Here is a 23,303-nt window from a genome sequence, read left to right as displayed (position 1 = left end):
ATAAAGCATTAAATTGCTAAAAGGTATTAAAACATTTACTGAAGTATTTCAGAAACTTGGTTATTCTGGACTGTGAATCAAGGAATTAAACTATATTAATCAAGTAGGATATATTCCTCAAAGGAAAAAAAAATGCTCCAGTGTTTTAAAATAATACAGGCAAATAAGTAAAATATAAAAGATTTCTACTGTAGAGTCATTTCACACCTACACAAATTGGCCACATTTGTCTGGGTACCACCACCTCTTCCAAAGGTCAATAAAAAAATAATCTATAATGCATAAAATGTTGCCTAGTAAATAGCAATTTCTTACTATCATCATTTATGCTAAGAATACACAACTAAAATCAGGGCTAATGATAATACAATTAATAGGTAGTAGCAGAACATTAAATTCTCTATCATTACAACATTAGAAATACTTGTACGAACTTCTCCAAAGGATCAGTGCCATCTGTCTACAGAATTTCTGACAAGCCCCAAAGGGGAACTGAAAGACATTAAAGTTAGGAAAAGGAGCTATGTTATCAAGACAGGTAAACAGTGCCAGAGCCTATATGAGAGTTTTGCATGAATTTGCAGGAAAACAAAAGACAACAGTGCAAAACTTACTGGAGGTCACAAATAATCTTAAGCAGCGTGACACAGGGTCACATATGGCTTACTGAAAGTTTAGAGATTAAGCTAACCTTCATGTTTTATTGCAAATACCTCCACTGTAAAGAAATTCAGGGGGTCAGGGATTTGGAAAAGGCAGAGACGGCTATTCTTCATGAAAGTAGTGGGAAATAACGTGAAGGTCCTCTGCAAGAGATCTACGGAGGGAAGGCCCCATTCCCTTGGCCACCAACGCTTTAGAAGGCACTTGCACGTCTAAATTTTGTTTAGAAATGGTTACAAAACAGAATCATGTGCTAGTGGTTGGCGGGGTGGGGGGGGCAAGAAAACAACTGACAAATGCTGAGAAACAGCTTGGTCATCAGCAAGGAAGACCTTCCTCGTTTACTCTAAGGTCCTAGACACCCAGAGAGAAAGAGGAGATGGGTACTCTACAGAAGCTCAGAACGGCTTCCAAGTTCGCCGCGATGAGAGGGAATGGTTGGGAGCCCAGTACGGGTGGCCAACCACGGGGAGGTGTCCCAAATAATCTACTGCCAGACTGAGACAGTCAGCAGCGCTCTAAAGCACTGCTTGAAGTCAAAATCACGGTGCTCTAGATCTGCACCGTCTACGTGCAGAAGAAGCCAAGCTCTGAGGATAGCCTCAGGCGTCCGTCCCCAGTTCCCCGCTCTCGCTTACCTACCCGCTCTGACTCCGGCTTCTCCGGATCTCCTGATCTCGGATCCTGGAAGCGGCTCACGACTGACTCTCACACCCGCCGCAGGGCTCCGGCCAACCGGAACTAGCTCACGTCACTTCCGGTCCGTTTCCCCTCCGGGAGACCGCCTCCAGAAGAAAAACGTTCCCCCCTCCTTTCGGCCCCCTCAGCTGACAGTCGCGGGATTTCATTTCGAGTGTGGGTTAGGGACTTGTGGGAGGGGCGAGAGGAAGAATGACTGTTCTCTTCGCTGTTCTTGATCCGGAACTTGTTGTCAAGGAACCCCGGAAGGGGTAACTCGCGCGAGAGAAGGGAGTTCGTTACCCAGAAGTGAAGAACGCAAAGCCGCTGCTGAGGTGGAGGAGAGGTTTTCTAGGTAGGTCAGCCTCTCACAGGTAGGGGGATGTTCTTCATTTTGTCTCCAATTGGAATGTTTCTTCCCATCTAATTTTATAACCACCCCCTTACCCTTTCATCTTCTTCTTCGTAAACTGTCTTCCGCCCAGTGGCCGCCGGAGCCACTGTTCCGGTTCGGCCAGTCGTCTTTTGGAAGAAAGGACCAAGCTGCTGGGGAGGGGAAGGACCCAGAATTTCTAGTTCCCAGGCAACGCCTCCATTGAGGCAGCATTGATGGATTCGCTCCGAATGTGAGAAAATACCGAGCAGGCCTCACACTCTGCTGAGTATTTATTGAGTACCCACAGCGTAGCAAGTTGTTGAGTCCTACGAGGAAAGAAAAGGCCTCCAAGAATATGATCGAAAAATTGCCTCCCTGTGTCACACAGACATAATGTCTAAAGGAGTATTTAATACGTTAACAATCCCAGGCACTGTACTAGACGTTGAGAATTATGCTCTACAGTGGTTATGTGTTATTGTTACAGCGGCTCTGGAAAGTAAATAATTAAGACTGACTGGGGGATGGTAAAGACTTAAGAGACAGGTTTGGTTTGAACTACACCTTCATGGGTGAAGAGGATTTTTTGTGTGTTTAATTGGAGAAAATTATTTCAGGGAGAGATTGCTGCTTGAAAATACCTAGTCATTTGGTGTGGCTGAATAGTACACTGTGTAGCAGGAGAGGAGGATAAAGTAGGTTGAAACCAAATTGAGTAGTTCTTTGAATTCCTGCAAAGGGATTTATGTTTTATTGTTACCCCACCGAACTTGGGTCCACTCACCCAACGGGTAGCAAACGGGTACCCAAAGGGTACTAACACCGGGTTGTGGTGAAAGAAAGCACAGTCTTTATTGCAGGGCCCCAAGCAAGGGCGTGGGAGACAAGCTTCAAATCCACTCCAACTTGGTGTTTGAGTTAGGGGTTTTTTTAAAGGGGAAGAACAAAGAGGCTGGAATTAATCATCTTGTAACATTTCTGTGACTTTCCTTAATTGTGGTTTCAGGAGTCAGGATGTCTCTGGTTTATGATTCTCTGGCCAGGTGGTCTATGGCTCGAGGTCTGTTAGCTCATCTTGCCCTGGAGAAACAACCTGAGTGGTAGATGATATCTACAACAGCAGTTTTAGTGTATTGACAGTGTTATTGACAACAATTTTAGTCATCAACTCTGGTTGGTTAGTATTCAGTTAGTGCAGGGTTGAGGTCACCGTGGACAAGAAAAGGGATAAAGTTTTGGATAGAGAGATTAATCATAAACTCGGTAAGGGACTCAGTTTTAGGGGGACTTGGTTTCCTTATTCCTTAGGCTTTTATCCAGTGATTTTCGAGCAGAGAAATTACAGGATCAGATTTGTGCTTTAGAAGTACAATTAATTATAATGGCAGATGGACTAGGATGAACTAGGGCACAAGTGAACCAAACATGGAAAGATTACAGGAAGTTTGAGAGGGAAGGGAAGATACTGAGTTCAGTGTAGGACACAGTTTAGACCGCTTCATAGACATCTAAGTGGTAAAATCTAGCAGAAGTTGGAAGTTCAAGTGTGGTGCCCAGGGAGACGCTCTAGGAATCCTCAGCATTTGTTAATTCAGGAATGAGTGAGATTCTTCATTTCACAAACTATTTATTGTCTGTCTCCTCCTACTAGATTGTTCAGTGCGCTTCTCCAGGGTCCAGAACTGTGCACGATAGGCCCTCAGTAAATATTGATTGATTAATTGATTGAATGGAAAGAGAGTATATAAACCAGCACTAGGCTTCCCTGGTGGCGCAGTAGTTGAGCGTCCGCCTGCCGATGCAGGGGACACGGGTTCGTGCCCCGGTCCGGGAAGATCCCACATGCCGCGGAGCGGCTGGGCCCGTGAGCCATGGCCGCTGAGCCTGCGCGTCCGGGGCCTGTGCTCCGCAACGGGAGAGGCCACAACAGTGAGAGGCCCGTGTACCGCAAAAAAAAAAAAAAAAAAACCAGCACTGTCCAATAGAACTTTCTGCAGTCATGGAAATGTTCCATATCTCGCTAACTCATAGAGTGGCACCTAGCCACTTTTAAGCTGTTGAGCTGTTGAGCACTTGAAATATGGTTAAATGTAACTGAAGAACTGAATTTTTATTTAGTTTTAATTTAAGTTTAAATGACTACGTTTGGCTAATGGTTGCTGTATAGGACAACGTAGGTACAGACTGAAAAGAGGCCCAAATGTGTAAGCTTGGATAATACATACAGCAGGAGACAACAGAGGACATACAACCAGAAAAAGAGACTGGAAGAAAGGTATCAGAAAGATAGGATGATAATAGGGTGAACGTTGGGTTAAAGAATTCAAGGGAAGAAAGCTTAAAGAAAAGTTGTCAGTGAGTGGTGCAGAAAACTCAAGATGAGGCCTGAAAAGAGGCAGCTGCGTTTGGCAATTAACTAGTGTCTGATTCCTTAGCAGTTTCAGTTAAGTGGGGAAGGGAGACAGGTAACTGAAGAAGTTTAGAGATGAAGGGAAGAGGAAAAGTGAGGCAGTGGTTTAAGGGTCAAAGAGGAAGGATTTTTAGGTTGGAAAAGGCCAAGGAGCAATAGCCAGTGGAATAGGATAAATGGGGGTAGCATGCCTCAGAAGGTAATGGACTCATGAGCATTGGTGAAAGAGGTTTAATCTGGCTGAGAAATTAGAAGGCACCAAGAGGAGGGTTTTATAGGACATGTTCTTTTGGCAGTGCCGTCATTGCCCGGGATTGTCTATGAGACTAAGATAGTTATTTTTACCTTAGTCTCAAGCACTGGGTTTATTGATACATGTTTATAATAGATATGCAGAAAAGGGGACAGGCTGAAACACTTTTTACAGGAGTTAGATGTTGATCTGATCAGGCTGATAGGAAATTAGAACATCGTAAAGAATAGAGATGCTAGTATTAATTTCAACATTTTAGAATTTGAGACCTCATAAGACATGGGACAGAAGTGATAAACAAGCTTGGTTATTTCTGGAACTTTTTCTGCTTTCTGTTTATTATGACTCTTACTGGTATATCTGTTTTTAAATAAAGCTGAGAAAATGAGAAACTTTCCATCATGACCTTTTAGACTAGTATGTTCAACATATACTCATGTGTAGTTCCTTTCTCCAGATAGTACCCGAGTCTGGTATGTGGGATATTTGGTTATTTTGCAACCTAGAAATTGGTGCAGAGAATCCTTCTAATTCTTGACATAGAAGTTTGTGAGTGAGTGTGTGTGTGTGTGTGTGTGTGTGTGTGTGTGTATAGTTATATATATTTATATATATAGATATAATTGAATATTTGTTCTATTTGTAGTCTGGTTGTTAGATTATCAGAGAGAAGTCCTGCTGATATGTAAGCATCATGTAGTAACTAAATGATAGATGCATTATGAGATAATGTGGGTTCTAGTAAGAATTAAATTTTATTTTCTTTTTTTATGGCTGCAAAGGCATCTAGAGCCTTAAAGTACCATGTCAGTACAGCCCTGCCACCATTTTAGGCATACCAGTGAAAGAGGACTGAAACTAGGTGCTGATGACTTAACCATTTATGATGGTCATTCCTTGTCATTCTCCTTTTATCCCTAAATGCTTGTTTCCTCAGGGTTCTGTTTAGCCATTTCTTCCCTCGATATACTTGACCCAGTGGCCTTACCCACTTTCATCACTTCAGTAATCTCACTTATATATTAATTTCTTTTAAATATGTATTTCTAGCCTAAGCTTATCTTCTGACCTCTTAAATGATATATCTTCTTTTTTTTTTCCTGGACATCTCAACCAGGATGTCTTTTGGTCAAACCAGACGTAATATATCTAAAACTGATTTTAGTATCTTTTACTTTCAAACCTTCTCTTTCACCAGAATCCCTTCATCAGTAAATAGTATACTTCCAATCTCCATTTGTTCAAATCTAGGTGTCATTCTAAACTTCTCCCTTTCTTTTATCATCAGACTTCCAGTGAGTAACCAAATCATACAGGTGTGCCTCAGCCACTTCTTTCCTTTCCCATTGTCACTACTCTTCTCTGAGTGACTGTCATCTCATCTAGACTACTGGGAAAGGCAACAGAGTAGTGTTAAGAACACAGGCTCTGGAGTCAGGCTACCATTTACTAGCTTTGTGAACTTGGGTGAGCTACTTATATTCTCTGTACCCCAATTTTCACATCTGAAAAAATGGGGATAATCTGTATTTACCTTAAAGGACTGTTGGGAACATTGAAGGAGACAATTCATGTAGAGTGTCAATACCTAATGTACACCTAATATAAAACCTAATTTAGCAATTATTAACTGTTATTATGATTACATTATAGCAGCCTCCTGATCAATCCCCTGTATCTGTTCTTACCAGCTTCTAATTCATTCTTTATACTGAAGTCCCAGGTGATCTCTTAGAAAACAAAAATCATTTCCCTGCAGCAGCTTCTCATTGCCCTTAGGGTAAATTCCAAACCATCTAACATGGCTTACAAGGCCTTCTGTGATCTGCCCTTCTTTCTCACTTTGTTCTCTGCAGCTCTTTCTCTCCATCTTCCAGCAGTCTGGACTGCTTTCAGGTCATCTGACATATCGTATTTCTCTCCTCTGGCCTGCCCACTTGGTGTTCTTTCTGCCTGAAATGATCTTCCATCCTTCTATCTTCTTACTGATCCTTTGTTGCATTTTAAATATTTCTTCGACGAGGCCTTCCCTGACCTCCTACACTGAGCTAAAGCACTTTATGTACTCCCCAACACCTTTTTTTAAAAAAAAATGTATTTATGTATGTATTTATTTATTTATGGCTGTGTCAGGTCTTAGTTGCGGCACGTGGGATCTTTCATTGCAGTGCGCAGGTTCTTCGTTGCGGCACACAAGCTTCTCTGTAGTGGTTATGCACGGGCTCTCTAGTTGTGGCACGAGGGCTCAGTAGTTGCGGCTCACAGGCTCTCTAGTTATAGTATGTGGGCTCCAGAGCACGTAAGCTCTGTAGTTGCGGCATGTGGGCTCAGTAGTTGCAGCACGCAGGCTTAGTTGCCCCACAGCACGTGGGATCTTAGTTCCCCAACCAAGTATCGAACCTGTGTCCCCTGCATTAGAAGGCAGACTCTTTTTTTTGTTTTTTTGTTTTTTGGCTGCGTTGGGTCTTCGTTGCTGCACGCCAGCTTTCTCTAGTTGCGGTGAGCAGGGGCTCCTCTCTGTTGCAATGCGCAGGCTTCTCATTGTGGTGGCTTCTCTTGTTGTGGAGCACGGGCTCTAGGTGCATGGGCTTCAGTGGTTGTGGTGCGTGGGCTCAGGAGCTGTGGCTCAAGGGCTCTAGAGCACAGGCTCAGTAGTTGTGGCACACGGGCATAGTTGCTCCTTGGCATGTAGGATCTTCCCGGACCAGGGATCGAACCCATGTCCCCTGCATTGGCAGGCAGATTCTTAACCACTGCACCACCAGGGAAGTCCTGGAAGGCAGATTCTTAACCACTGGACCACCAAGGAAGTTCTCCCTAATGCCTTTTCATAACATTTACCAGCCATGTAATTATTTGTCTTCTCCTCCACTCATCTCTGAACAACTGGCAGTGGCCTGTATCGTTCACCGTATTCCTAGTCTCACAAGGTATGTGTCTGGTACATAGGAAGTCAGCAAACGTTTGGGTTTTTTTTAACTTCTCTTTGCCTCAGTTTCCTCATTTTCAATATATAGAATTAATGCTAACTTCTTACAGTTACGTGGATCAAATGACACAATACATTCAAAGTACCATTGAAGCTTTGAGCTATGACAACATGAAGTTTTCTTAAAATAAAATGAAAGAAATTCAAAATTAGGACTGAGTCATCTCTAAACCACTACCAGAACGTAAGCTCCATGAGAGAAGGGACTTTTTCTCCTTTGTGTGCTCCTGTATTCCCCCAGATCCTAGAGCAGAACCAGTTAATATTTGTGGGAGGAAGGAGGCAATATATCATAAAAATAAAAGAATTAAGAAAGCAGATGAGCTTAATGACACACTTCTGACTATAATTCAGATAACCTATTTCTGTAGCTTCACTCGGGACTTTCCATCACGTTATAATGTTCCGTTTCGAAACTCAAAACCCCACACATCTCTCTCTAACCATAGCCATCTGCCTTTCCAGCTTACTTCCATCATACCTTTTCTTAATAGCATGTGCATATCCTCTGTCACCTTCCTGTCCTTAAATCATTTTATAAGAATGTGGATTTCATGGCTTATCATTTCAAACATTCTTGCCTTCACCCTAAATTCCCTTATGCCCCTTGTCTTGGTGCTTACTCTTAGTAGAATTCAAACTTGGATAAATCCAACTATCTGTCGTAGATGGGGAGGATGAAGGAAGAATATAGGTGCAGCAGATTTAGTTTATATGTTTGGAGGCAGAGATTATGTGGTTTTAGTCTTCTGGCTTCTATTTTCTCTGTGAAGTATGAAGTCATCTCTTCTATATTTTTACCTATACTCAGGCTGCTAAGTACTGCTGGAGAAGATCAAAACTGGTAGGTATGGTACCGTTATAAAATCATTACTAATCCTAACCATGTTTTCAATGTTCCTCTGCAATCCTGCTGTGTTTTGCTGTAACTTTTATTTCAGTCTTCCTCTTCTCAACTTTGACTTTTGTACAAAATAACTCCCTCCAAGAAACAATTTCCTGCTTCCAAATCCACAGCCCTACCTGCATCTAAACCTGTCACATTGGGAAAGGTGTCCCTTTTTTCCAAGACCAAATCTCTTCACAGGGACTTAGGTGCCTCCCACCTACTGCTTTGTATTACTAATTATTCTTTCCCTATCTTGAGCATCTACCTACCTTTTCTGTGGGTCCATCCATTAACATTTAAATATGTTCAACATTTGTGTATACTCATCTTTCCATCCTAAGAGGGGAAAAAAAAAACCTTTCCTTTTTCTTCACAGCCTCTTGTATCTGTTGCTTTTTCTTTCTGCTTTGCTTTCACTTTGTTTCTCTTTCTTGACCCCGCCTCAAACTAGCTTCTGCCCCACAACTACCCCACATTAGTTTTTTCCCAAAACTAATGGACTGTCTCAGAGTGCTATCAGCTTCTGGAAATACGTTCCTCACCACATTGTCCTGGTATTCCTGCCTCTGTATCTGTAAAAGTTGGCCATTTAAGAAGGCAGCTCCAGGGACTTCCCTGGTGGTGCAGTGGTTAAGAATCCGCCTGCCAATGCGGGGGACACGGGTTCAAGCCCTGGTCCGGGAAGATCCCACACGCCGCGGAGCACCTAAGCCCGTGCACCACAGCTACTGAGCCTGCGCTCTAGAGCCCACGAGCCACAACTACTGAGCCCGTGTGCTACAACTGCTGAAGCCCACGCACCTAGAGCCCATGCTCCACAACATAGAGAAGCCACCCCAATGAGAAGCCTATGCACCACAGTGAGGAGTAGCCCCCTGCTTGCGCAACTAGAGGAAGCCCGTGCGCAGCAGTGAAGACCCAACCCAGCCAAAAAAAAATAAATTTTAAAGAAGAAAGAAAGAAAGAAAATAACAAGTGTTAGTGAGGAGATGGAGAAATTGAACCATTTAAAAAAAGAAAAGGTAGCTCCAGACAGGATCCAACTAGAGAAGGAGATGCATGAACTACTATAAAATGCAGAGATTTTTTGGTAGGTGTTCAGAAAGTAACTGAATAGTAAAGGATTCTAATGGACTCCAAGGAAGTGGAGATACAGGTTTTATAACATTAAGTAGCAATTTCAGGGAAATTAGTTTTGTTCTGGGGAGGGCAGGGTTTGAATTTGAGATTGCAAATGTGGGGATATTGGGTTGTTTCACTTTTTTATTAACTGTATGTTTGACTTAGAAAAGCAAGATACATAGTATAGCAGTGTAATGTGTTAAATTATATTTTTATAGTTTGGAGACATAAGAATTTATAGTCATTTTCTTTTCCTTCAGATATTAAGTGTACTCCATCATTCTCTAACAATTACTGAAGGTCTGTTAGCCCAATTTATCTCATAATCCTCCCAATCCTTCTTTGAGATCTGGAGACAGGCATGACTTATATGAAGATCTGTTTGCAAAGGCATTGGTTTTTTTGTTTCTGAATTAGAGACTTCAGTCATAAGGCACTAGAGAAGCGCTCTCAACCCTACCAGGCCCAACACAGTTTTTTAAAAAATAAAGTCACTTGCAAGGAATGTAAAATGATATAGCCATTTTAGATAATAGTTTGGCAGGTCCTCAAAGTTACAGAGTTGCTATATGACCCAGCAGTTAGACTTCTAGGTATAAGCCCAAGACAAATGAAAACAAATGTCCACACAAAAACTTGTATTTATAGCAGCATTATTCATAGTAGCCAAAAGGTAGAAACAACCCAGATGTCCATCAACTGATGAACAGATAAATAATATGTGGTATACCCATACAATGGAATATTATTCATCAGTAAAAAAAGGAATGAAGGGGCTTCCTTGGTGGCGCAGTGGTTGAGAATCTGCCTGCCAATGCAGGAGACATGGGTTCGAGCCCTGGTCTGGGAGGATCCCACATGCTGCAGAGCAACTGGGCCCGTGAGCCACAACTACTGAGGCTGCGCGTCTGGAGCCTGTGCTCCGCAACGAGAGGCCGCAACAGTGAGAGGCCTGCGCACTGCGATGAAGAGTGGCCCCCGCTTGCCGCAACTAGAGGAAGCCCTCGCGCAGAAACGAAGACCCAACACAGCCAAAAACAAATAAATAAATTAAAAAAAAAAAAGAATGAAGTATTGATACATGCTACAGTGTGGATGAACCTTGAAAATATCATGCTGGATGATAGAAGTCTGAAACAAAAGGCCACATATTGTATGGTTTGATTTATATGAATGTCCAGAATAGGCAAATCCATAAAGACAAAGTAGATTAGTGGTTACCAGAGACTGGGTGACGGAGAAATGGGAAGGGACTACTAATGGGTGTAGGGGTTTCTTTTTGGGGCAGTGAAAATGTTGTGGAATTAGATAGTAGTGATGGTTGTACAAGATTGTAGATATATTAAAAAACACTGAATTGTATGCTAAAAAGGTGAATTTTATAGTATGTGAATTACATCTCAAAAAAGTTTGATTCCCTATATTCTCATTTTAAAATATTTGATAACATTGCATACTTTGCCTACCATATAATTTCAAAAACATTAATATGTTCTAATTTTAACAAAAAAGAGAATAAAAAAGAACTTTATGGTAAAATATGTATTTCCAGGACTGCCATCTGTGCCACACAGATTATGCACTGTACAATTCCAAGGGCACCACTTGTAAGTTCTACAAACATGATGGCCCCATGTATTTCAATGTATAAATGCTTAGATACTATTTATTCCACTAGAAGAAACTGATGGCTGTTTGTGCCTATACACTGAAGCATCGTGAATCCAACAGCCTCAAATGTAGACTGATATAAGTGCTTTATTGATGATTCAAATACCATGAACAGCTTTGCTGGGGTAATAGGAATTTCTAACATAATAAGGATAAAGGATTATCTTCCTTTGATTTATATGATAGTTATACTACTGGTAAATTGAGTGTGTTAAAACTATGCAAAAAATACTTCGTGTTCGTATGCAAAATGAAATTGGGTTCTGCTCTCAGACATTAATAGTTTTTCATCTACAGTAATGTCCAGTGGGACAAATCTTCACGTGTAAGGCTTTTAGCATTCCATGCCAAGGTCTAGTAGATGTCAGCAGCGCACCTCACTTCAGGCCCATTGTTGTGACAACCAGGAACTTCTCTGAGGGCTTGGTACCATCCCCATTAAGAATTAATGCAGTACGAAGACACAAGTAAATAAGCACTCACTATATTCCAGAAAGAGTGAGTTAATCTTGGTTTCTCTAGATCCTTTAGGCATCTTGGTAAAACAGAACATTTCCTTTCTCCACAAGGCTTAGCAAAAATTGAGGAACGGAGGTTTGTTGTATCCAAGAAAGAGATGTACTCCTCACATTGAGATTCAAAATGACCTAAACTGCTTCACTTGTATTCTTGAACCTTTTCTAGTACACAGGGGAGAAAAAAAAGTACATGCCTAAGATCCAAAACATATTTTGCCATTTTTCTGGATGAATTAAAATATTGCTGCTTATATACTGTCAGGATGTTTTATCTGATAAGCCTGTAACTTTCCACTGCTAGATAGTGACAACTTTCTTTTCCTTTCAGATGCTCTCCAAACCCTTGGTTATGGAATATTTGACTAATCCTGGTGCACTCAGCATGGCTGCCGGCATTGCTTGTGGCATGTGCCTGGGCTGGAGACTCCGAGAACGCTTTAGAATGATCCCCAAGAGCTCGGTGAGCGAGACAGACACTGACACCGGAAGAGAAGCAAGCATCTTAGGAGAGGGTGGGGAGTACAAAATGATTCTTGTGGTTCGAAGTGACTTAAAGATGGGAAAAGGGAAAGTGGCTGCCCAGTGCTCTCATGCTGCTGTTTCTGCCTACAAGCAAATTCGAAGGAGAAACCCTGAATTACTCAAACAGTGGGAAAACTGTGGCCAGCCCAAAGTGGTGGTCAGAGCTCCTGATGAAAAAACTCTAGTTGAATTATTGACCCATGCAGAAATTCTGGGACTGACTGTAAGTTTAATCGAAGATGCAGGACGTACTCAGATTGCACCAGGCTCTCGAACTGTTCTAGGAATTGGGCCAGGACCAGTAGACCTAATTGACAAGGTCACTGGCCACCTAAAACTTTACTAGGTGGAATATTGTATGATGATGGTCATCCCACCACCACAAGGGTTTGAAACTGTCAAATTCTAACAGTAAAAGCTGAGTTTCTTCCCCCAACTTATGTATTCTTGAGATGAAAATCCATTCCTGTGTTCTTCTATCATGTACTTGGCCTGGTTACACAGTTATCTTGGGCTGAAAAAAAAAAAAAAAAGTTTGGTTAATAAATAGTCCTGGTGGTTCAAGAGATGGGTGCTGAAACAAGAAATATTTAAGATGAGAGGCAAAGGTCACAATAAAATTGATTACGAGGTGGGAAACAGCATTTCCTATGTGTGGTTTGGTCCCTTTGTGTGTTAATAGCTCTTCTATTACCCACCTTGGAGGATCAGGGGTCAGGGGTACTACCATTAGGTGCAAACTGTAGTTTGTTTTTCCTGCCTTCAGTTTTTGTATGACTGCCTATATTATTAATAGATCATGGGTTTAAAATCTAACTTTGTGGATTTGTCTTAAAGCTGAGGTTTTATAGCACTGATATAACCCACCCGTGCTGTGTTTCATGTTCACTCCCTAACCCACACTGGCTAAAGTTTCTCAGCAGTGGTCCTACATCTCTTTAGTTCCCCCCCTTTCCTAACAATGAAGGCATTGAAACTTGCGAAGTGACTTGTATGGACCTTGAAGGTGATAATGGGCCCACGTAAGAATTTATGGTAATTGTAAAGTGAATGTAGCTTAGCCCAACATCCCACTATTTCTTTACCTAGAACTTAAGAACTGGACAATTATTTAAGGGCACCTTATTTCCCTTTTGATCGTTATACACTTAGCATGACATAATTCCAATAATTACGTTATACCAGCTGCCCAGAATATGAAGGTTCCAGCTCCCAAGAGCCACATAGCTTCCTGATTGCTTTTTTGCAAAAAGGGATCCTGACAGGATTTCTAATTTCAGTATATCCCTAAGAACTATGATGATGTCAGGGAGAATTTTGGTAACAGGCACATGTTAAGTGACTGCAGCTCTTCATGGTTAACTTCAGCAGTTAGCATTAGTTAGCAGTTAACTTCAACATAGGCAGTAATATAGCACAACTGCAAGCTCTAAGGTCAGTGGAGTCTGGGCAGAACACTAAAGACTACTGCAGCCAGTCTTAAAGGTTCTATTTTGTCAGTTTTATAGTTTGGCATCTGACAGCACAGAAGAAATTGCAACTGTGAAGGATGCTACAATAGCAACTGTTTCTAAATAGAATGTTTATACTGGATTGGAAGGTGATGCAACAGCATGTAACTGAGTTGCAGAGAACCCAATCCTAAATGTATGATTCTGGCTTCGGTAATTTCTGAGGCTTACCTCAGAGACTGATGGTTCTAGGTTCAAAAGTGCATTCCCAACAGGATGGTCTGCCGTGGCTGATATAAGGAATTTTAATAAATCATGGCATATCTACTAGGATGAATAGTACACAAATTCTGGTAGTTAGTTATGGAAACATCATGTTTGTTTTCTAGCTCACCTGTACTTTCATATTTATTTTATAGGGTTCATAATCTTATGGTTCACAAAGTATACTCTGCAGAGCCCTTGGGGGTCTCTAAGACACTTGCAGGGGGTCAAAACAATTTTCCTAATACTAAGACATTCTTTTCCTTTTCCACTGTTTTGACATTTGCAGTGATGATAAAAAAGCAATGGTGGGTAATACTGCTGGCACCTTTCACAAATCAAGGCAGGGGCACCTACCTGTACAAGTAGTCATTGTAGTTTTCACTGCCCTACACTTAGTTTAAAAAATTTCACTTCATGTCCTTGAAGAAGCAGTAAAAAATTATTAAATTTGATCCTTGACTGTTTGTTTTTATATTTTATGTAACATCAAATGCTTCTGGTGCACACTGAAGTGTGACTGTCATCTTGAGGAAAAACACTTGTGGCTGAGTCCTGAGCTGAACTAGCTGCTTTTGTCATCAAACATTTTTACTTGCAAGAACTGACAAAATCTAGTTAACCAGACCTGGATGTTTGGCAGATATAACTACAAAAAGTTCACCTTCATGATTTCAGAGTCCACATTTCAACTAACCAACCACCAAGTATCTGGAAAGGCTATTAAAATACTCCTTCCTTTCCTTATTAAATATCTGTATGAGGCCAGATTTTCTTCATATACTTCAAAACATAACAGATTGAATGCAGAAGTAGTTATGAGAGTCCAGCAGTCTTCTGTTACAACAAACTTTAAAGAGACTTGTAAAAAATAGTACAATGCCATTCTTCTTGACTTTTGGTTGGGGAAATATGGTTAATTCATTATTGCTTACGTTAACATTCAATGAGTTTATTAGTCATATTTAAATGGTTAATAGTTTAAAAAATTGTTTTAACTACTAAAATACAGTAAGTATGAATAGATAAAACCCCACATAAACTAGAGCTCTTTGGGATCTTCAGTAATTTGAGTATAAAAAGGATCCTAAGAAGAAGTTTGAGAACCGCTACAGCAGCGGTCCCCAACCTTTTTGGCACGAGGGACTGGTTTCATGGAAGATAATTTTTAAACGGACTGGGGTGGGGGCAGGGGGTGGTTTTGGGATGATTCACACACATTACATTTATTGTGCACTTTATTATTATATTGTAATATATAATGAAATAATTATACAGCTCTCTATAATGCAGAATCACTGGGAGCCCTGAGCTTGTTGTCACTTGCCACTCATAGGGTTTTGATGAGAGTCTGCAGTCAAACCTCTCTGCTAATGATAATCTGTACTTGCAGCCGCTCCCCAGCGCTAGCATCACTGTCTCAGCTCCACCTCAGATCATCAGGCATTAGATTCTCACAAGGAACACGCAACCTAGATCCCTTGCATGCACAGTTCACAGTAGGGTTCATGCTCCTATGAGAACCTAATGCTGCTTCTGATCTGACAGGAGGTGGAGTTCTGGTGGTAATGCGAGCAATGGGGAGTGGCTGTAAATACAGGTGAAGCTTCACTCTCTCACCCACTGCTCACCTCCTGCTGTGAGGCCCCATTCCTAACAGGTCCCCAGGTGTTGGGGACCCCTGCACGACAGTGAGAATATCTGCATGACTAAATCAATTTATGGAAAATTAAAGCAGCCCTACTTGGAGATCATCAGTCTCTTGCTATTGTACCAATGTCTGTTGAAATGACTGTCAACAATTATCAGATTTTTTTTTTTGGTATAATGTCTATATTTGGATACTAGGGAGGAAGAGGAAGAAGTGTTCTTCCTAGGGAGGCAGATAACTGAAAGCATGTTTACCTCCTGAAAAGTTTCCTATGAATCTCTTTCCCCTTCTTCCCTCCTGTTTTAGTTACCTTTAGAGAGTGGTAAAGAACTCTTAGTACTCTTGGTTTTGTTTTTAGTTCCTTCTCCCAGACCATCGACCATCATCCTATTCAGAGGAAAGTTAGGGAAGATCCCTTAAATTACAGTTTATTACCAATTCTTTGTCTCTTATTGTACAGCACTTACTACTGCCCAGTATTGAGCTAGGTGTTTTGTAATTTAAACATACTCCTACAAATAATCCTGAAAATTATTCATAGTGTTAACTTACAGGTGAAGGAACAAGCTCAGAAGTTCAGCTTGCTCTCAATTTGAACCTAAGTTATATGCTGCATCAGTTTCCCTTTCTACTGTAGCCCATTATGGATGGTTTTAAGGGGCAACTCAGTATCACAGACATAGCACCAGATTGAAACAAGGCTTCAAAAAACAAACAAACAAAAAAAACTCTTAAATATGCTCTAAGAAAACCTTTACTAAAGTATTTTAACTTGTTTCTATTAAATGGGAAGGGAAAAGAGAAAAATCTCTTGATTTTGACAAAGATGAAGGAAGGGGGCTGAGATCCAGGAGAAACAACAGGATGCCCAGGACCTGAGCAGCAAGGTGTTTTCCCTATGACAAGCCAAGGAAGGAAAAGGGATTTTTTCAACTAATACTATAATTTCCTATAGGAATATTGGGGGGTTGGGGGGAGGTGAAGGTGGGGAAAAGCAGGAGTTCTAAGTTTTAAAAAAACATTCTGTGGAGTTTATGGTCAATGGCTTGACCTAGAGTTACAAAGCAATACAAAGCTAGGTTAGGGGGCTCTAACTATTGAGAATTAACAGTGAAATGAACTTAGAGTAACATTCTCAGCCATAAGCAAAAAAACTTGAATTCAAACACTGGTTTAAAAGAAATCAACTTAAAATACCCACAATTTGGGGGCCTTTACAATTCATGCTGAAGAACAGCATGTTAACTACATGCTTGTATAGTCTTACTTCAATATAATTTAACATCCATGATCTCTTCATAAATGAAATGCTTAGATAAACACCTAAAGTGCCCCCTTGGTTAAAATGATGGAGGTAGTAGAAGTGTAGCCCACTTCAGCACCGACTGGTTCTTTAGACAACTGCATGTACCTTATTAACTACTGGAGTGCACGCAGTGTAATGCAGTGTTTTCACACGTCCCAATCTTCATTCCACTTCTGCTCTCATGCCTTCCTATACTGCCTCAGTATCCAATATGAAATGGTTCTTTTGGTTTAAGTTTGAGAGAGATTTAAGTAAAACTGCCATTCTACATGTTATTTCCACAGTCCAGTAATTTATTTTAAATTTGAGTAATTTCAAATTCCACAAACAAAACTGAAGAACAGCAATATTTTGTTTGAATTCTTTCTTCTGTACACTCAGTGATCTAAAACACCACAATATCCAACATACACAAACCTCAGGGAAGGGTTAGTAAATACACACAGATTGGAATCATGGTGCTCTTTGTTCCTGAATGGAATGGTCCCACAAAAAAAGCACAGGATACAGCACAACGTAAGGGCACCTGTTAACATATGAAGTGAGCAAAACCACACTAGCATTTTCTATATGTGTAATGAGGAAACCTGCATAGGTTAGAGGGCCTTTTACGCTCATTTAAAAGTCAGGCAAGTTGTCTGTACTGCATTTTTCAAACAATTTGGAGAGCACTGCAATCCAGTGTAGGATATGCTGATTAGTGTTGTCTTTGTTGGCATTGACAGTCTTGCATGGTCACATACCAATATTTCTGCTTTAGCTTTTCTTTGAATAAAAGAGATTTAAATGCATTTAGACAATACATACTGTAAGCTGTTTACATACACTAAATTTAAGAGATTCAATATTAGAGTTTTTTTTTTTCTTTAAACACTACGGAGTGCAAATCAGGTTCTTCACAACAGATTGAATATTAAGCACTTCTTCAAAGAATGAGGGGGAAGAAAAAAAGCCCAAGTGAATAAAACACTGAAACTGTTCCCCTTTGAAAATAAATTCTAAAATGATGTGGAATGTGAAATAAGCTTTTAACATACGTGATCCAAGTTTACAGTTAGAAACAAAAAGTAGTCCTTCATGAAATAAAGGTTACAAGAACATGTGCCTGTTTTCCCCCGTTATAAACTGAGAAGCGGGTAGAGACGATGTTTCAGTACGAAAATAGGCGACTACAGGATCAGCTTTCCGTCTCACATGCTGTACCCAAAGCCAGGCTGTGGCTGCCCATAGGGTGGTGCAGTATAACCATAACCAAAAGGTGCCTGGGGAGGGACTGCAACACTGGGTCCTGCTGTCAGCATCAACTGGGGCTGACCTACAGAAGAAAACAAAAAGGAGCAGGGGTGGGGGGCAAGGAGGTGGGAGAAACTGTTAGCATCGTAGGATGATCACACCCCAGTCTCCCTACTCTAGCAACATAATTCATTCTACTTTGAATGAATTTTGTGGGGGCACTTCTGCCTGTCTCAATTTCACCATGACAGTCACCCTGAGAAGGGTCCTGCCTAAACAGCCAACAAAAACCGTGCAGGGCTGAAGGCCAGAACTGTAACAGTGATTATGTTACTTCATACATCATTTAAAGCAATAAGCACATGCATGCTCGACATGCTTAGGCAAGACCTCTAGCAATAAGCCTATCACCACGTGGTGTTTGCACATTTTATTTGGTGACAATATAATTAGCACAGGGGAACAATTTTTTAACAGATATATTTTTAACACAACTGAACTTTTATAGTTAGATTTAAATTCCTGATTTGGACATGTCTAAATGGTAACAAAACCAAATGCATTTCTAGCAAAGTATCCAGTACTAAAAAAAAAAAGAAGTCAAAGACAAGGCATATTCAAATATGCATTAGGTGTGAAATACATTAGAGGATACAACCTCTTTCAAATACTAAGTTAACACTCTCATGAAGTTTAAATAGTTATTGACACATACAGGCAACGACCTGTTGAGAACCTGGCTTATTTAGAGGGAGAATACACCTAACACCTCTCCCCACCCCCTGCAAAAGAGGTACTACTCTTAATCTCCCACTATAACGTAAACCTAGGGCGAGATTTCTCCCACAAGTGACCTCATGTCTCTCCTTTTTGTGAATAACAACCAAAACTGTCTTCAGTGAGTGAACTCTTCAGGAACCAGCAGTTTATTAAAAAAACACTTCTAACCTTGATACTGACATCTACCTTGAAATTTCAACCCCATTTTCTTTTTTTTTTTTTTTAACAACATAAGCATTTTATTTTTTCATTAAGCTTCTTAGTTTCTTAGTATCACAATGGAATGATGAGAAAACAAGAACAAAGAAAAACCCCATGAGTCTGCAAATCTCTGACAAACAGCAGAGACTTCAAGGCAATTGAGGGGGAGGGAAGGAGAGGCTTGAAAGAAGTGCCGAAGTAGTGCCAACATCATGCCTCTCCTTAGCCGGCTGGGCAGGTGGAATGGTGAGAAGGTGGCACTGTCACAGCTGTCCTTGGTTCAACCCCATTTTCAACTGCCTACGAGGACTATGCAATTCAATACCCTGAAGATAAGCCAAATTCAGTAGATGCCCCCCAATTATTACATCCACCCTGTTTCTGTTTCTACTGTTTCCTATATCAAATATGTCAAACATCTTGCTCCCATCTCTAAGAATCTACTTTATGTTCTCCAACTTTATCAAAACTACCCTGTCCTCTAAATTCCCAAAGTCCTTATCTATAGTAAAAAGGAGATAATGGCATAAGAGATTAGCAGGTTGAGATACAGCAGCCATAATTTTATACCCTCCTCCCAACACCACCTGCTTAAAGTGCTGTAAACTATACCCTTCAAATTCGTTGCTCAAATCAATCTGTTCACCGTGAGTGAAATGGAAAGGGGAAGTATTTCAGAAAGGCACATGTAAGAGGAAATTAAATTGCCTTAAATATTCACTGAGAGTCTGAAGATCCTATCTCTCTGGAAAGTTCTCAAATGGAAACGCTATCCAGTTCTCTGTCCTAGTCAGAATTTAAAGAGATGTACTATTTCTGTAAAGCACACTTAAGATGACCTTGGCATGTTCCCTCACCTTTTGTACTTATGAAAATTGAGCTCACCAACACATCTTTCTCAGTAATTCATGAATAAGCAATCAGTGACCAGGCATTAGGTAAATTAGGTTATGATCTCAACTGACTTTTTTTTTTTTTTTTTTTTTGTGGTACGCGGGCCTCTCACTGTTGTGGCCTCTCCCGCTGCGGAGCACAGGCCCCGGACGCGCAGGCCCAGCAGCCATGGCTCACGGGCCCAGCCGCTCCGCGGCATGTGGGATCTTCCCGGATCAGGGCACGAACCCGTGTCCCCTGCATTGGCAGGCGGACTCCCAACGACTGCGCCACCAGGGAAGCCCCAACTGACTGTTTTTTGAGATTACCTTTGCATTTAAGATTATCTTAGTGAGTAAAGCAACAGGAAAAAAAAAAAAAAAAAGATCATCTTAGTGAATAATGTCAATGCCCGCTTTAAGACTGTTTTCAGAAAAAAAACAAGAGACTTATTCCTTAACTCAGTGAGCTTTTTGCACTTTAGAGCTTACTACATTTCTATTTTGAGACAGAATCCCCACAGAATGAACTGTTTGTCTACTATATTTCTGTGAGGTTAAAGAGAGAAAGAGATTACCATAAACAATAGGTTGAGTCTCTGTAGCTTGTTCTTCTTCTTTTCTCAGTGATTCTGAAGCATCTAATTTATCCACCTGGAGAAAAACAGGTAATGGTAATTAGCACCTCAAAAGTATTATAAACCTAGTTTATGGCAGAAAGTGGAAAAGCCTTAGTATGTTAAATTTTGTCAAAATAAAACAGACTAGAGTAGAAAGAACATTCTCAGCCCCCCCCCAAATTCAATGGCAATGTTCATACTTCAGTCAAGGTGATTTTTAGCACTGTCATTATAAACCCTCAGGAAGGAGGGATTTATAAATGCCATAAAAGCTCACGCCAGGCTAAAACTGGGCATGCTAGGATGCAGCCAGCCTGAGGGAGGGAGACAACGAGAAGGAACCACTTTCTCAAATGAAGTTTAAACCCTATCAAAGATAATAATAATGAACTCATGACCTGGCAAGACTTCCCTCCCCAAAGGAAATGGTATTCAAAAAAGTGAAATGAGTCTAGTGACTGGATAAGCACTTGTGCAGAATGAGCTATCTTTTGCCAACTGTGCACAGCTTCTGTCAATATTGATTACGTACGGACTGAAGTTTAAGATTCAAGTGGCTCCATATTCAATCTTTTTATATAAAGACAGGCTGCATGTGTTGATGCTCTATTTTCTAAGAAGGAACTAGGAATACCTGATTTTCCCCCAACTTCTTTGAGGAAGACATTTTTTGCTTTTAATTAAGCCAAAGAAGCAAGTGGCTACTATATGCTAGCCATTCTAAGTAAAACTGGATAGTATCAGACAGAAATAATACTGTAGAGGAGTCCAAATATATTAGTGGAAGAAAAGAGCTGGAATACATAGATCCTTCCACTAACTAGTTGTGTGACCCTGGCAAACCATTGTACTGACCCTCAAATTTCCTTGTCTATATAGTGAGTCAGTTGAATGAGATAATCTACAGAGTTCCTTCTAGGATTAACATGATTTGAATCTGGAATTCTGTGAAGGACTGGGGAGAATGACATTAGGACACTGGGATTAGGGAATCTCCACCATACCACTCCCATTTACCTTTGAAACTGTACTATATTTGTCTCTTAGCCTGTATTTAAAAGTCTTATAGTTGGTCTATCATTATACTTGAAGTAAAACTAAACTTCAAATCTCAATGTTATCTATTATAGTGGCTTTCAAAGTCCTAAGTGTGCTGAGATGGGGAGGCAGAGTGCAGGAAAGAACTTTTTTATGAATGTTCACTGCATGTTCTTCAAAAAAGGCAATAGTGAAAAATCACTCACAAAAAAAGACATGCAGACTTCAGTGAAAAGGCTATTATAGACTGGGTCCCAAAAAGGTTAAAGCAGCGCCTAGTCTCTATTTGAAATTATTTAAAATAGTGTTTCAATCCTCACATAGGCCATTAAGGTTAGGACAGTATTTTATACATATTTTAACTGTTTCTATTCAATACCATAAATGTGGGTCTAATCCATCCTAATTTGTCAGGGAGCAAAATGTGAGAAAAGTAAGCTCAGGTAGACTCTAGACATCTTCAGATAAAATGTGGTTTTTCTACCCTAGGAAGATGGGTTAGTTTGCTTTTGTATACCCTTTTTCTATTTTATAACCTAAGTGCTCATGTGTTACAAACTACCCCAATATCAAATTAAGGCTACTATGCAGTATAAGTACCATGAGAAATACCCACTGTTTGGCACCCAAACTTGAAACAAAAATTACTGCAGCTTTGTAATTTAAAGCACGGTTTGTGCCATCAAGGGCAGTCAGATGGGGTTTTGTTAACCTAAATAGTTACACAAAAGTGTAAGTATAGCTAAAGAGGTTATACAAAAAAAAATATGGATGAGTGTATGTTAATAACTTCTAAGAAAAATCAAGCAACAACAAAAAACCACCACTGCATAATACATTTCCAGACTTTCAAGGAAAGGAATCTAAAGTGAACACGTGTTTAAAAGTTAATGTCTGAGTCAGATGTTGAAGACAGAAGTCCTATTACAGAAGTACATTAAAGACTTAGAAGAGCTAGCAATGTCACAATGCCCAGGCACAGACATGGGCAGGTTGGGCATAGGGACGAAACAAAAAGTAACAACTTTGAAGGAGTAATATCAAGCTAAGCAAAAAAATTTTTGATTTTTCTATTTAATGGGACAGCCTCTGGCACAGCAACATCCAATTATTGTTTCCACTGACCCAATTTAGACTGCTCAAAAAAGAAAAGCAGAGAAGGCTTTTATGAACACAAGCTTTTGTTAAGAGCTGTAACAAAAGTTTCTGATCCTTGGATTAAAAAAGAAAAATTACAGGTAAGCATGTCACTGAGTTCAGTTCCATCTGTACTACTGAAAATTCACTATAATGTAAAAGGCTTTTCCACAAAGACTGCAATATGCTGCAGAGGAAAAGTTAACATGCAGTCAGTTACTTTGGTGTATGTGTGCATGAAAAAAAGGCAAAAGTACTGAAGCAAGAAGTGAGATCTGAAGATGACTGTTTCTATACAGGCTCTCAAGAAACACACACAGCCCACAGCAATGCTTTAAGAGTTTCAAAAGTAGTATGATGTAATTGCAATGACTGTTGTACATGCTTGATTTAAAACAATGCATAACACTGCAGTTCAATTACCTATTTTTCACACACACACTTTCTAACTGCCTTGCTTACTAGCTGCTGAAGGGCCTCACACACGATGCATTTTACTCAGGTTTGCCCTAAGTTCCAATGGTGACTCCAGTTTGGTTCAACATAATTCCAAAGCACTGCCCCCCCTCCAAATTCTTTTAAATTGTTTCAACTGTCCTTTACCTTCCCACCCTTTTCTCACCACAATTTGATACCAGAGGTAAGTTTGTTAAGTTTGT

The 23,303-nt window shown here is 40.4% G+C and overlaps 3 protein-coding genes across 14 annotated transcripts in view; 1 reads left to right on the top strand and 2 right to left on the bottom strand.

Annotated features, from left to right (window-relative positions):
- VMP1 (vacuole membrane protein 1) overlaps window positions 1-1,424 on the bottom strand; it is a 132,206-nt gene extending 130,782 nt beyond the window's left edge. The window contains exon 1 of one of the 3 annotated variants that reach the window (XM_032615635.1): window positions 1,306-1,424. The gene's annotated coding sequence lies outside the window, so the exon portion shown is untranslated. Of the gene's footprint in view, window positions 1-434; window positions 454-1,301 lie in introns of those variants that run through there. The other 2 variants (XM_032615636.1, XM_032615634.1) reach the window with 2 other exon arrangements.
- A 40-nt stretch (window positions 1,425-1,464) lies between these two features.
- On the top strand, window positions 1,465-13,462 carry PTRH2 (peptidyl-tRNA hydrolase 2). 3 transcript variants are annotated; one of them, XM_032616602.1, is made up of 2 exons: window positions 1,465-1,696; window positions 11,898-13,462. In XM_032616602.1, the coding sequence occupies exon 2, from the start codon at window positions 11,898-11,900 to the stop codon at window positions 12,435-12,437; it is 540 nt and encodes a 179-aa protein (XP_032472493.1). In that variant the 5' UTR covers window positions 1,465-1,696; the 3' UTR covers window positions 12,438-13,462. The 3 variants fall into 3 exon arrangements, with proteins under 3 accessions (XP_032472493.1, XP_032472494.1, XP_032472495.1); XM_032616603.1 differs by having other exon boundaries at window positions 1,621-1,715; XM_032616604.1 differs by lacking the exon at window positions 1,465-1,696 and adding an exon at window positions 8,194-8,213.
- Window positions 13,463-17,029: 3,567 nt separating this feature from the next.
- CLTC (clathrin heavy chain) overlaps window positions 17,030-23,303 on the bottom strand; it is a 62,292-nt gene continuing 56,018 nt past the window's right edge. For 5 of the 8 annotated variants that reach the window (XM_032616601.1, XM_032616598.1, XM_032616594.1 and 2 more), the window contains 2 exons: window positions 20,428-20,503; window positions 17,030-18,078 (listed from right to left, as the gene is read on the bottom strand). In XM_032616601.1, coding sequence (XP_032472492.1) covers window positions 17,954-18,078; window positions 20,428-20,503 — 201 coding nt within the window. In that variant the 3' untranslated portion in view covers window positions 17,030-17,953. The remainder of the gene's footprint in view (window positions 18,079-20,427; window positions 20,504-23,303) is intronic. The other 3 variants (XM_032616596.1, XM_032616595.1, XM_032616597.1) reach the window with 1 other exon arrangement.

The sequence above is a fragment of the Phocoena sinus genome, chromosome 20 (genome assembly GCF_008692025.1).
Source record: "Phocoena sinus isolate mPhoSin1 chromosome 20, mPhoSin1.pri, whole genome shotgun sequence".
Classification (NCBI taxonomy): domain Eukaryota; kingdom Metazoa; phylum Chordata; class Mammalia; order Artiodactyla; family Phocoenidae; genus Phocoena; species Phocoena sinus.
The sequence above is the reverse complement of the archived record's forward strand: the minus strand, read 5'-3'. Positions and strand labels throughout refer to the sequence as shown.

Coding starts and splice junctions, on each gene's coding strand:
- PTRH2 (XM_032616602.1), top strand. CDS start 11,898: ATGCTCTCCAAACCCTTGGTTATGGAATATTTGACTAATCCTGGTGCA.